At 42.6% G+C, this 15,312-nt stretch overlaps 1 protein-coding gene across 1 annotated transcript in view; it reads right to left on the bottom strand.

Moving 5' to 3' along the window:
* Window positions 1-977: 977 nt before the first annotated feature.
* The window catches only part of PDE11A (phosphodiesterase 11A), a 375,452-nt gene continuing 361,117 nt past the window's right edge, over window positions 978-15,312 (bottom strand). Inside the window, exon 21 of the mRNA XM_058712978.1 lies at window positions 978-1,700. Within this exon, the coding sequence (XP_058568961.1) occupies window positions 1,545-1,700 (156 nt within the window). The 3' untranslated portion in view covers window positions 978-1,544. The remainder of the gene's footprint in view (window positions 1,701-15,312) is intronic.

The following is a 15,312-nucleotide window of genomic DNA, read 5'->3' as shown; positions in this document are numbered from 1 at the left end:
ACTAGTAACCATAAGAACAAAAATGATTTGTGAACTTTAGATTTTTCAGAGCTGGAATGGACTTCACCGTTCATCTAGTCCAGGGATGTCCAACTCCTCAGAGCTCCTTTACGGACCACCATGTCTGTAACCAAAGAGGAGAATTTGCAGGTTCTGGGTCTCCCAACCTGGCTTCAGAGAATTTCAGCTCTTAGATGTTTTATATCTCGGAGATTCCTTGTAAGATTTATTTGAACAAAGAGTTCTAAGGTTAAACATGTTTGCAAATCACTTCCTAATGTAATCTCATTCAGCAAATGAGGAAACAGGCTGGGACAAGTTAGGTGTTTTGTCCAAAGTCACCCAATAACTGGTGCCAAAGCCAGAGTCGTAGGTCTAGCTTCTAGTCCAGCATTCTTTGGACAAGTCAAACCATGTCCTCAATCTCTCAGGTCAAATGGGGAGCAAAGCAGTTTTCTAGTCATTGCATCGATTTAATATAGTTTATTATTATAAATCTAGCCTCCTAGAGCATATTTGTCCCCTGGCCAGACTGTTATTTCTTTCTTATACTTAAGGAAAAATAAAAAAATTGGCAACGACCACATTTGGCTTTAGGTTGGTATCAGTAGGAACTTTCAATGGTGTATAAAAACTCATCCCTAAGAGAACTCAAGGCAGTCTGTGATTATTCTCCGCGGCTCTGCGGCCTGTAAAATGTCTTCGAGGTTGGAAATAGTTCCTAAGTGTTCATGGGTCACTTGTGGTGAATCCAGCTGTGGACTTCCTTTCATCCCTCCTTTAATTAAAGCCTATTAATCCATTCCTTCTGGGAGAAGACTTGGTCTACAACAAAGGGTGAATTTTAAAAAAGTGGAAAAGGGGGCCGCAATCCCAATGCAGTGTTATGAATCTTGTATAAATACCAGTCACACAAACAAACGCATTTGTTATCTTCCTACTATGGGCCTTTTTAGGGGAAAACCAGGACTGACCACTATTTGTAAGGATGCTATGGTTTATTTTTTAGGTAGGCAATTCTAAAGGCTCTAATCCATCATTAAGAAGCTTTAGGACAAAAATAAAGTACCTCTACAGGATACAAACTGGGGCTTCTTGGAACAGTGTGGCACAAAAGGGCACTCAGGAGAGGATGCAAAGGCAGGCATTGCTTGGCTTGTAACAAATAGAAGAGCTGGATACAAAGTGAAGCAGCGCTAATGGCGTGTTCCCTGCTCTGGGCTCCGTCGGCCACTGGGCTCGGCATGAGCAGGGCCGGCTGTCCTCTGGTGCAGGTTCCTCTGCCCAGCACCTGTCCCACGTGTGCTCTCGTGTGCTCATCAGGGGAAGCTGAGCGCCCCAGGCCGGGCTCCCTCCCCACCTCCTCTGTCCTTCCCTTCGCACTCTCCTCCGCAGACCACACTTAAAGTGGAAGCCCAGGCGTGCTTCCCGGTGCAAACCAAGAGACTCTGCCAGAGCTTAAAGGAACAAAAGGATGACGTGGGCTGGCCCGAAGCTGGCCCTTCAGGATGCAGTCATTTTGCAGCGGCAGCTAAGCTGGAGGGTTAGTTTCTGTCTTCCCCAGCGGCCACGAGGCTGGCAGACGAGGGCGAGGAGGCCGGCACCAGCAGCCTTTTCTGGTGCAGCTCTTCCCACTTACTTCTGTTCGCTGCCACCGAGTCCAGCATGGGCTTCAGTTTCACGTTGACCTTCACCAACGCCTGAAATAAAACAAAAAAAAGGTGGAGGAGAGAGGAACCCAAGTCACTGACATGGTTTTCTAGCTTTCCCTTGTGAGGAGAACGGACACTGGCTGCAAGAAATGAAATGTGATGATTATTTTGGTAAACCCGAGCTATTGGCAAGAAGTAAACATGCATGTAACACCATCGTGCTGCATTAATAGAGCCTGTGCAGAAAATGAAAAAAATAAGACAGGGTGGCTGTGTACTACTCCCAGAGTGCTAGCCCATTAGATTATGATCCTGTTCTAAGTCTATATCCAGACAAGACAGGACACAAAATACTCGGCTCACACATGCCTACTTATGTATATTGTTGCCTGCTCTGGACACTCCAGATCTCAACAGACCATGAACTTAAACCTTTACTAAGATACACCTACCATTGGCTCCACCACAGAGGAGGGGAGGGGAGGGTTCTGGGTGGACTCATCTGAATAAGAAAGGCCAGATAACATCCCAAGAGAAGAGAAGGTGCTCATTTTTCAAGCTAAGGATCTGGGAGCTGTGCTAAATGAACAGACTGGCATGTGAACATGTATGAAGATGGACGCGAGACAAGAGAAAAAGGAGTGGGGAAGAGAGGGGCTGGGCTGCAGTGAGGGGATGGAAGGGGACACACAGGCAGAGGCCAGAGGCCAAGGATCCAGGGGCTTATTTGCAGGAGACTCTCCTAAATGTTTTCTTTTTTACTTAATTTTGTTGTCTTTGAAAAAGAGTCTACTCCCTAATAGTATAATTTTCCAACCGCTGTCGTGGAACAGAGCAATTAATAAAGCAAGGGTCATGGAGTTGTGCCGGTATTAGCCCATGGAAAGGGAATGCTCCCACTTTGTGCCTTGGGTCTGTGTTCTGTGGCCACAGATCGTACCCTTGGTCCTTGTAGACACTTGCAGGTGTGGCGCATTCATCCCAAGGGGAACAAATCCACTGCAATGTCAGCACACCTCCTGAACAACCTTCTCCAAGCAGGGCCTGTGGTTAGGGGGTGGTTGATAGCAAAGCCTCCCAACAAAGAACAGCCCTTCCTGTTGAGGGCAGCACTAGAGGTGACCAGGGACGCTACTGAGCTGTGAGCCCTCCAACCTGGCCAAAGTGGTGACCCTTCACACTGATGTCTCTTAGGGCATATTCCTCAAGAGTGACATTTATCTCACCAACCAACATTTAATTTCAAATCAGATGTATTAGTGAAATATGAAAATATTTCATATATGAAAATAAAATTCAGGTAGTGATCAAAATCCTCTTTATTGAGAAAAATGCAGGTGACTGTTTTCTATTCATTGCACAGTGTTTTTATTTGGATGATCGTGTAGGGTAGCAACGAATGCCATGGTTTTATTTAGTATAGTTTGGCACTGGCTCCTCGTCACTCTGATCGAGCCTTTTAATTAAACTGACTACTATAATTCCTATGGAAATTAGTGTTTATATTATTTTCCTGCTACAAAAGCTTTTCTCTAGAACTTATTTTTTTTTTTAATCCCAGGAGCACAAATTGGAATTTTTTTCTGCCTGAAATGTAATTAAAAACTCATTTGATTACTATATTTCTGGCTCTGTTTTACTTATTAAATTCCTGTAATCAGTTTTCTTTTATGAAGCTGCTGGGAAATGATCTCAAAAGCAACACATTTTTCTCTTCCTTGGCAGGTTCCCGAGCATTTACTAAATTACATTCATAGCACCTGCCCATGATTCGAATTACTCCACCAATTTATTCCTTAAACCATTTAAGTTTATTTGGCTTAGCCCCAGACATTTCTTTCCTTTATCTAGCTCTTTGTTCTCCCTCTTGCTTCCTTTGTGGTGAATCAAAACAAAACAAAACAAAACAAAAAACTCCAAACTTTTGGGGAGGTACATATTTCTCAGAATCCTTCCTTCCCTTTATTTCATATTCTCTTTAATTAAACACAGAATTGCTATACTAGAATATCGTTTTCCTCTGGCAGGTGCTGGGTCTAGGCAAAAGTAGCAAAAATCCCATCCTGTGCCATCAGTAAGATAATTGCTCCCACTATTTAGAAAGATACGGATATTCCTACGAACTTCTCATCAGCAAGTGACACCTGATGAGTTCTGCGCAAATGCTAACATCTGTCTCCTTTGACTTCCTCATCACTTAGCGAAAGAGAAAGGGGACACATCACCTGTCTGCTCAGTCTCCCTATACATGCAGAGCGACTAGAAAGGTTATGTACGTTAGTTACGTAGATGTACATGGTGCCATCAGCCGCGGATGCTGAATCTCTCCTGTGGCATCCCTGCAGTGTGACCATTGCAGTGTTTAAACATGCCCACAGGCAGTGAACTACCTCCCAGGTTGTTCTGATTTTGGAATGTTGTTCTTATATTGAAGTGAAATCTATATCCCTGTAACTTCTACCTAATGGTCCTTGAAGCCAGAATGTACTTGAGCAGCATAGGACTGATGACTCGTGCTGCTCCAAGTGTAGGTCAGCGTTGAGACTGACCTAAAAACCCAACTTGGGATGTGCTGCTTATTATCCTTGGGGCAACTATATGGCTATCACGGGGGCTCCCAAACTCACGTCCACTCTGCCTGGCCCACCACAGACACCTTGGGTACTTACTTGCCTGCTCTGGGACAGCCCTGGGCATCTAGTCACCTAAGTGGCTGAGGGACCCCACTTTCTTCATGATTCCATTCACACTCATGTAGGGTGCCCAGCATGTAGGGTTTATTCCACATTTTATTTATGTTTTGAGCAAGTGACATGTTCACATAGTCCAATGGATACAAAGGGTACAAAAGGTACAGTGTAAAATAGCCCTTCATCCCCTGCCCCCAGACATTTAGTTTCTTTCCCTAGAGACAACCAAACTTAGTGTATCCTTCAAGAACCATTTTATGTGGAAGCCATATATGCAAGGCCCACAGCTAGTATCATCCTCAATGGGGAAAAATGGAGAATTTTCCCATAAGGTCAGGAACACGACAGGGATGTCCACTCTCACCACAGTTGTCTACATAGTGTTGGAAGTCTTAGCCTCAGCAATCAGACAAGCAAATGAAATGAAAGGCATCCAAATTGGCAAAGAAGTAGTCAAACTTTCACTCCTCGCAGATGACATGATACTCTACATGGAAAACCCAACAGACTCCACCAAAAAACCACTCGAGCTGATAAACGAATTCAGCAAAGTCACAGGATATAAAATCAATATACAGGCATTGGGTGTATTTCTACACACTGATAATGAGTCAGCAGAAAAAGAAAGCAAGGGATCGATCCTATTTATAATTGCACCCAAAACCATAAAATACCTAGGAATAAACCTAACCAAAGACATAAAAGATCTGTATGCTGAAAACTATAGAGAGCTTATGAAAGAAATTGAAGAAGCCACAAAGAAATGGGAAAACATTCCATGCTCATGGATTGGAAGAACAAATATTGTTAAAATGTTGATACTACCTAAAGCAATCTACACATTCAATGCAAACACTATCAAAGTAACACCAGCATTCTTCTCAGAGCTAGAATAAACAATCCTAAAATTTGTATGAAACCACAAAAGCCCCCGGGTAACCAAAGTAATGTTGAAAAAGAAAACCAATGGGGCATCTGGGTAGCTCAGTTGGTTAAGCGTCCGACTTCGGCTTAGGTCATGATCTCGCACACTCCATGAGTTTGAGCCCCATGTTGGGTTCTGTGCTGACAGCTCAGAGCCTGGAGACTGCTTCAGATTCTGTGTCTCCCTCTCTCTCAGCCCCTCCCCCACTCACGCTCTGTCTCTCTCTCTCAAAAATAAACATTAAAAAAGAAAAAGAAAACCAAAGCTGGAGGCATCACAATCCCAGACTTTAGCCTGTACTACAAAGCTGTAATCATCAAGACAGTATGGTATTGGCACAAAAACAGGCACATAGATCAATGGAATAGAATAGAGAGCCCAAAAATGGACCCATAAATATATGGCCGACTTATCTTCGACAAAGCAGGAAAGAGTATCCAATGGAAAAAAAGACAGTCACTTTAGCAAATGGTGCTGGGAGAACTGGACAGCAACATGCAGAAGAATGAAACTGGACCACTTTCTTACACCATACACAAAAAGAAATTAAAGATGGAGGAAAGATGTAAATGTGAGACAGGAAACCATCAGAATCCTACAGGAGAAAACAGGCAGCAACTTTTGACCTCAGCTGCAGCAACTTCTTACTTGACATGTCTCCGGAGGCAAGGGAAACAAAAGCAAAACTGAACTATTGGGACCTCATCAAGATAAAAAGCTTCTGCACAGCAAAGGAAACAATCAACAAAACTAAAAGGCAACCGACAGAATGGAAGAAGATATTTGCAAATGGCATATCAGATAAAGGGTTAGTATCCAAAATCTATAAAGAACTTATCAAACTCAACACCCAAAAAAACAAATAATCCAGTGAAGAAATGGGCAGAAGACATGACATTTTTTAAAGAAAATATCCAGATGGGAAACAGACACATGAAAAGATGCTCAACATCACTCATCATCAGGGAAATACAAATCAAAACCACAATGAGATACCACCTCACACCTGTCAGAATGGCTAACATTAACAACTCAGGCCACAACAGATGTTGGCGAGGATGTGGAGAAAGGGGAACCTTTTTGCAGTGTTGGTGGGAATGCAAGCTGGTGCAGCCACTCTGGAAAACTGTATGGAGGTTCCTCAAAAAATTAAAAATAGAACTATCCTATGACCCAGCAATTACATTACTAGGAATTTATCCAAAGGATATAACAATGCTAATTTGAATGCTGACTTGAAGGGGCATATGCACCCCAATGTTTGTAGCAGCACTATCAACAATAGCCAAATTGTGGAAAGAGCCCAAATATCCATCAACTGATGAATGGATTAAGAAGATGTGGTACATACACACACACACACGCACACACACACACACACACACACACACACATAGGAATACTACTCTGTGATGAAAAAGAATGAAATCTTGCCATTTGTAATAATGTGGATGGTACTGGAGAGTATTATGCTATGGGAAATAAGTCAGGCAGAGAAAGACAATACTCATGTCAAATTTGAGAAACTCAACAGATGAACATAGGGGAAGGGAAGGAAGAATAAGTTACAAACAGAGAGGGAGGCAAAACATAAGAGATTCTTAAATACAGAGAACAAACTGAGAGTTGCTGGAGGAGAGGTGGGTGGTGGGATGGGTTAAATGGGTGATGGGCATTAAGGAGGACACTTTTCGGGATGAGCACTGGGTGTCATATATAAGCGATGAATCACTGGGTTCTACTGAAGCTAAGACTACACTGTATGTTAACTGACTTGAACAAAAAAAAAAAAAAGAAAAAAAAAAGGAAAAGAAACGTTTTATGCAGTTGCCTGAGTGGGTCAGTTGCATCCAACTCTTGATTTCGGCTCAGGTCAAGATCTTGCACTCTCTGAGTTTGAGCCCCATGTTGGGCTCTGTGCCAACAGTGTGGAGCCTGCTTGGGATTCTCTCTCTCTCTTTCTCTCTCTGCCCCTTCCCAATGTGTACACAGGCACTCTCTCTCTCTCTCTCTCAAAATAAATAAACATTAAAAGCGAAACATTTTATGTATATGTAAGCACATATAAAAAATACATACATATGCATATGTATATATGTATACATATGATACTTTATACATATGTATAATGTACATGTGTGTATGTGTACAATTAAGTTGATTTTCCTATCATTTCAGATGTTTCTTTCAGAGACAGAGTGAAATCAAAACTTTGTGGAACATTATTATGATGCTTGAGTGAGCACAAGGGTACTGTGTAGAAATTAGTACCTGGAGTATAGAGAGGAGAGGGACCAAATTCTAATTTTCTATTGTTATGACACTGAGTGTTTCTTCTGCAGAACTTAATCTGCTGTGAATCCCATTTCTTGTAGTCTTCCTCTGAAAAACTGTAGTTTTCATTTCTAGAAGTTTGAGTTGGGCATTTTTTATATCTTCCATGACTGTGATTATCATGCTTGGTCTTTCCTCTACCCTTTGAACATATAAAACATAATAAGTATCTTAATGTCCTTCTCTATCAATTCTATGATCTGTATCATTTCTGAGTCTGTATGGATTGGTTTTTCTCATTATTACAGGCCAAGTTTTCTTGCTTCTTTGCATGCCTGGTAATCTTGATCGGATATTAGGCATGGTGAATTTTATGTTGTTGGGTGATGGATTTTTATTTGCTTATCTATTTATTTATGTTTGCATTTCTTTAAACATTTTTCAGTTTTGTTCTGGAATGCAGTTAGGTTACTTGGAAATTATTTGGTCCTCTGAGGTTTGCTTTTAAGCTTTGCTAGGTAGGTCCAGAGCAGCCTTTAGTCGGATTAATTTGGGTCCACTACTGAGACAATAACCTTCTGAGAACCGGACCCAGTACCTCATATATTTCAACGTTTTTCTTTAATATTCTGCCTGGGGGAGCATGGATGATTTCCCAGCCTGTGGGAGCTCTGAGGATTATTCCACTTGCTCCCTTTTGCTGTTCTTTCCTCAGCCTCAGCAGTTTCCCCGCATGCGTGTAGTGAACAGCGCTGAAGACTCAGGCTCTGCAGATCTCTGGAACTCTCTCTCGTGTGACTATCTCTTCTCTTGTCCTCTTCCCTGGGAACTCCAGCCCCTGGGGCTCCACGGGCCCCTGGCTCTGCCTCCTCAACTCCATGAGCCCACTGGGCCCTGGCTGGGATTCTCTCCCTGTGCTGTTGCCTGGAAGCTGTCTCCAGTAGTAAGGAGTAAGCTAAGATCATCGTAGGGCTCACTCCATTCGTTCCCCTCTCTCAGGAATCTCCATATTGTGCTGCATGCTGCCTGTTTCCACTGTCTGTAGAACTTAATCTGCTCCATGGTTTCCCCCCTGTCACTCTATCATGGCCAGCGGTGGAAGTCCCTTATCACTGGTTTTAAATTGCTGTTTTGAGTACTCTCCCATGACCTCCCATGGAGAGTGGAAATAAGGCCTTTTATCTTTGTAACTCTAGTTCCTACCACAGTGACTCCAGGGAACAAGAGTCTTCCCTCTCTGCCCACAGAGCAGTGGCAGGAAGAAGGGGTGAGTCTAGGAGAGCGGCCAGTGGCTGAGAGCAGGGTCAGGACATTCTGACCTGCTACAGAATCCTGCTGTAAAAACAAACCCAGAATGACCCTCTTGGGAAATGAATATAGTATTTTCTCTTATTACCATTATTCCTGGGACCATGTTTTTATCAGCTTGCCAAGCTGCTGGGAGTCAGATTCTGGCCCTGTTTTCCCTCAGCCATCATGATCCACGTCTGCTATCATCTGTCCCAGTGTGTGCTTATTCTTGACCACAATCCCTTCTTAGAACCCAACTGCTGGATAGATGGGGCACATGGGGGACAAGGGAATAAACAAAGAGAAAGCCACATTCTTAGAACAGGTCACTACTCCTATACTCTGTTGCTGGAAGGGGGCGGGGAGCATAAAGGAACACCAGCAAATTAAAACCACATTTGTCTTTGAATTTGAAAATGTCCAACTACGTCATTAGTACCTTTTCAAAACTTTGAGGGAGTTACCTGAGCTGACTCTTCATTTATTTTTTTGAAAGGCCAAAGAGAGATGTTTTCACGTCCTGTGGTCGAATTGTATATATTCAGAGTGCTGGCACTAAGAGTTAGTATTTTCTGCCTTCCCCCATCTCCACCTTACCCAAGAGAAATATTCAGAAACTAAGGAGTACAATACATGGTAGAAAACAATGAATTTAAAGGATTTCTTTAATATCAATTTTTCATAAAATATAAAATTAGACTTGGAGCCCATCTTGACTATCTGAGGTGATATCCCTGTCATGAAGATATGATCACTTTACTACCATGATTATTTACTTTCTGAGTGAAAATGTCCAAAAGCCCATTTGGGGTTGGTGTTTTGAAATGGAAAACCATTTGGTGATATGACCAGTTGGTGTCATCTCTGCTCAGACCTTCTCAACAGGAAGGGCAAGAGAGCACGCAAGTGGTGGCAGGCCCTGAGATTCCCTTGAATTCATGTGCCTGGATGGTCACACGTGCAAAGAGCGTTTCAGGAGGAACAAAGGAGGCTTCTCCTTAAGGTATGTGACTTTGGAAAGAAGTGGCCAATTGTGGGAGCAAATCCACACTCTTCAATTGTTCAGCCGCTACCTTTCTGGGCCCCCAAAGGTTAAGATTATTCATGATTTAACCTGATACATTCCTGAATTTTACATGCCGGGCTGCACTGCAGCAGTTGGCTAAGAATCGTGTTTGGCTTTGCCAGCCTCCTACTCTTCTATCATGTTGCAAGGGCCAGAGGCAGTGAACTCTTTGTCCAGAACTGAACTCATCGCCTTTCTCCAAACCTTCCTTTGCTGTTCGGTTTACTGTGTCAGAGAGCTGAGCATCGTCACCTCCACCTAACTGCTCAAGACGGAAATCTATGGGTCATCCATGACATCTCCCTCTTCCCCCCACATCCAAACGGTCACCGAGTCCTGTCAACCCTGTGCCCAAAGTGTCGTTGTGTGTCAGTCTCTTGTCATGTCTACAACCCTGGTTTAGATCACCATCATCTTCTCAACGGCTCTAACCTGGCTGCCTGCCCTCCCCTTCCTCCTGTCCAATTAACTGCCCACATTGTAGCCACAGATCCCAGCTCATCACTCTCTACCCTGAGCCTTTCAGTGGCTTCCATTTGGTTTGACTGTGCTGGAAGGACCCTACCCGAAAAGAGAATTATGGTATTAGAAGAGAATAAAATCTAGGAACAAAACAGGAGAGAGAAAAAAAAAAAAACCTCATAAAACCCAAGGAAAAGCTTGGGTTATGCTACGAAAGCAGAGTTTTGAAATGCCAAAATAAGCCCATCGAGTTTTCTAGAAAACCTGCAGTTCACATCTTTCTATGCATTTTTACGTTTTCCTGAGTAGAAAATCGTAAGCCGAACTCCGCATGGTATGTTTGGCAGGGGAGTCGCCGAAGTGTTAGTTACTACATGTGAGAGCAGATGGAGCTGGCTGTGGGGTCCAGATGGGAGGCAGCAAACAGATTCCTCCTAAACCCCACTCCTTCCCTCCCCAGTTCAATGGCCTCTGAAACTCAAGGTTGTGTAAAAATTAATTTGCATTAAATTGCTTAAGATAATGTATTAACTGCCAAAGGAGGCTTCCAGCAGTTTTTAAAACTTGCTTTGAAAAACAAATAATCAAACAATGATGGTGAACACAGAAGCAAGCCAGGACTACTTTGAATAAATGTTTTTAAGCCTTCACATTAAAGATACCAGCTTTAGGGGCGCCTGGGTGGCTCAGTCGGTTAATCGACCGACTTCGGCTCAGGTCATGATCTCACGGTTTGTGAGTTCGAGCCCTGCGTCGGGCTCTGTGCTGACAGCTCAGAGCCTGGAGCCTGTTTCAGATTCTGTGCCTCCCTCTCTCTCTGGCTCCCCCCACCCTCTCATGCTCTGTCTCTCTCTTTCTCTCAAAAATAAATAAACATTAAAAAAAATGATACCAGCTTTAAAATAAATCTTTAGTGTGTAATTTGCTAAAGTCGGAAAGTTAATAATAACCATGTACATATGTTATACACATACCTATGCCAGGCACTGTGTGCTACTGGGTTCTTCCCAGGCTAGAATGCAATGGTCTTCAAAGGGCTCTAGCCTTATGACTTTTGCCCCCAGAAATAACCTGAGATTGAAACCCCCTATCAGACTTTGAACTGGTAGCTGGCATAAGGAAGTCTCAGCTTCCTCAGCACACAAAGTTGCTGCTGACACTCACTGGGCAGTAGTCTTTACCCAAATTAATGAGGGCCAGAGATCAGCTAGCAGTCATCTCCATTCTCTTTGAACGCCCAGAGTCTGCCAAAGAGACTCTTTAAAAGGTTGGTCATTCTTAGCCTGCCATGTTATGGGGACTCAGAAAATGCTAACAGTAGATGCCAACTCTCTCTGGTGGCAAAGTCAGCAGGCCTATGGAATTTCAGCTTCCAAGGAAGGAATACTCAAAGGAATTGGGAGGCGGTATCCAGACAGCCTGCATTTTCCCTGTGGACCAGGTAAGCTCTGACAGAAAGGACAAACAGCAACTAGCTGTTACTCCCTCCTTAATGGAAGTTCAATATTACTCCATGTTTGTCATGTTGGGTGAGATGTTTTTTCCATTTGGAAAACCTTTTTCTATATATGTGACACCTACTCTGTAGATCTGTTATTATTCAGCAGTAACAGATTGGCTGTGTCCAAATTTTGCAAATGCCAAAAAATATTGTCAGATCTTTCTGAAAAATTTTTAGTGATATTTGAGATCTTAAAACCTAAATAATGCGAGGCGGTTACCCGAATAGCAGTAAAGATGATAGACCCACAGAGGTAATGCTTAGTACGAGGGCATGTGAGCTCATTAGAATCCAATGTAAGAATGATTCAGATCTGTAATCAGAATCCTAAGGGCACAGTCTGGCCAAGTGATAACACTGATGTTTGTAGCATTGACGTCTAATATCCTGAAAGCTACTTACAGTACTAGTAATAACTTAGAAAGAGATCCTTTTCTTTCCAAGGTGTGAGGCAGGTACCTGTAAAAATGACAATGCAAAAATGCATGATGCAATTTTCTCTCTCTCTTTTCTTCCCTTTTCTGTTGTTTCCTTCCTGACCTCTCAGGTTACTTGTTTTGCTTATTTTACTTATATGCTCAAGGGATTCCTTTGTGGAAAATGATATTTACAAATGACATTAACATTCTGAATTAATGAGGCAGGAATTTTAGTCTCCTTGGACTAACAGCATTGTTATTTCCATTATATAGGGCAAGAGTCTTAAACATCTACAGGGCCAGGCCAGGACCGTTAATGAGAGAAATGGGCTTCACGAGACAGTTTGGAGGGTGAGGCCAATGGCAAATGGGATGTTTTACAGTTTTTAAAAAAATTTTTTTATGTTTGTTTATTTTTGAGAGAGAGAGAAAGACAGAGTGCAAGTGGGGGAGGGGCAGAGAGAGAGAGGGAGACACAGAACCAGAAGCAGGCTCCAGGCCCTGAGCTGTCAGCACAGAGCCCAACGCAGGGCTCGAACCCACGAACCACAAGATCATGACCTGAGCCGAAGTCGGACGCTTAACCGACTGAGCCACCCAGGCACCCCAACATTTTATAGTTTTAAAAACAGTGTTTAACTGAATGAAACATGTCTGCGGGCTGAATCTATTCTGTGTGCTGTCCATCTGCCTGCTGGGACAGACAGTAAGACCATCTTGCCAAAATGAACAAACCCCTGGGTACTGAATGTGTCCCATGCTCCAGGCTCCACACGAGGACTTCCCCATACGTGGGCTGATTAAATGTCACAACAGCACTGTGAAATTGGTATTGTGGATCCTGTTTTGACAGATGAGGAACCTTTGACTGGGGAAATTAAATTAAAGGAGCCAAAGTATACATTGTGAAAATACAGCAGAGCTGGGATGTCAGTGGTGGCCTGCCCGAGGACAAAGTCCACGGTATCTTCCCACGAGGGACCTCACTGGGACGCTGGTATTGACAAGTGTCTCTTTCACCTAACTGCAGTGTCAGGAGAGTGGAGTGACTCTTGTTCTGGTGTTTGGGACACTGTCTCAGGACCAATCCACAGGAGGGAGACAGCTTCACTGGGGAATGAAGAAACACCACCTCCCAAACATTAAGTGTAGACAGTGAATCTTTTATCTGTGACTCATCTACTCTGCCCTGCCCTGGGAAAATAAAACAAGGGTTTTAAGTAGTAAATAACAGGCAGGCTCAAAGACAGCTTGCGTAAATGGGAGCAAGGAGAACCCGTCTCTTCTGTTATAATGAGCCCCTCTAGGATACTGTCCTAGGTTATCCTGTTGGTTGAGTTTTCAGAGCACATTGGTAGCTAATCAATCATGTTCACTGTGTAGGCAACATCTGACTTGGAAGGAACAGCTGCTGACCCAGAAGCCACAGCTTTTGATGAATGGGGCTTCATATAAGAGGTGGTTGGAACGTGTAACTAAAACACAGCCACATGGTAACAATCCACCTCTCCAGGCACCAGAATGTTTTCTGGTAAAACCATGCCACCTGAGATTTTACAGAAATATATAAAGTCTATTAATTTTTTTTTTGCCAAGTTCAATGTGTAAGAAAGATCATTTAAACATTTTTAGTTTCTTGAGCTACAAGCATTTGTTTACTACACATTTTGTGTAGGCTTCTCATGTACCTTGAGTCCTAGAGTTCTCCAAACATAATGGATGGGGTGCCTGCGTGGGAGAGGGTTGTACAAATACAGAATTGCAATTCCATGCCCTTGGTGTGAATGGTGTTCTGAGAAAGGTACTATGGGGCCTTCAAGAATGGATTCTAGAATACTCTAGTAATATTTGCTCTTCTATTTTTTAGCTTATATTTAGGAGTCTTAAAAGATTCAAAACACTAATTATCAGTACTGATGAACTGCTTAGTGAGCATCATTCAGATGAATATGGAACATTTCTTGTGAGGCTTTAAAGGTGGTTCTCATGCCCAGTACCACATAAACTCAGGTTTGAGACAGGGAGGAGCTCTCAAAGCCTGTGCACCCAAGTGTCCTAGATCTACAGAGCACCGGATCCACAGCATCCATGAGAAATGCAAGATCTTTGGAACAAAGATCCTCTATTACTTTGGTGGTCTCTCTCCATACAGTAAGAGAATCTTCTTTTTCTTAATTTTATAAGATAATAAAGAAAGTGAGATTTTTGGAGAGAAAGAATAGGAAGACAAGAAAAGGAGTATTTTACACACACCACTGAGTGTAGGAGGAGGATGGTGTTTCACTAGCTGGCCTTCTCCTTGTCCAAAGAAAGAGGCCAATCTGTCCACTTAAAGGCCTGGTTGAGGGTATGTTATTGTGGCTCTTCTTTAATTACATTGCTAAGTTTCCAAAAAGATAACATATGGAAAAAGTCTGTATGTGTGGGGATGGCAGGACCAAAACCCTGAATATTTTTTATTACATTATTAAGGCACAGTTTAAGGATGGGAACATTAGAATTTTATAAATGGAAACTTTCTAATGAGCAACAATTTTTTATCTTTTCAATGTTAGTGAGTTTTACAGTAATCTACCTTTCAAACATTGAGCATTTAAAATTAAATAAGTATCCCAGGGGCACCTGGGTGGCTCAGTTGATTAATGCGTCCGATTCGGCTCAGGTCATGATCTCATAGCTCATGAGTTCGAGCCCCGCATTGGGCTCTGTGCTGACAGCTCAGAGCCTAGGGCCTGCTTCAGATTCTGTATCTCCCTCTCTCTCTGCCCTTCCCCTGCTTGTTCTCTGTCTCTCTCTCAAAATAAATAAACATTAAAAATAGATTAAATAAAATTAAATAAGCATCCCAAATAAAAAGACAAACTAAATTTGTTTTTGAACTAAATTCTGAAGCTTCTATGGAAAGATAAATAAAAATGCTTAGAAAATACTGAAAGATTAATGCTGACGGTGACACTCGGCTTATCATTAAAACATTTAATTAAAGTAGTATGACTAGGTGACAGATTGATAGAATAGAATGGAAAGACTAAG

This window comes from Neofelis nebulosa, chromosome 2 (assembly GCF_028018385.1).
Source record: "Neofelis nebulosa isolate mNeoNeb1 chromosome 2, mNeoNeb1.pri, whole genome shotgun sequence".
NCBI classification, from domain to species: Eukaryota; Metazoa; Chordata; class Mammalia; order Carnivora; family Felidae; genus Neofelis; species Neofelis nebulosa.
The sequence above is the reverse complement of the archived record's forward strand: the minus strand, read 5'-3'. Positions and strand labels throughout refer to the sequence as shown.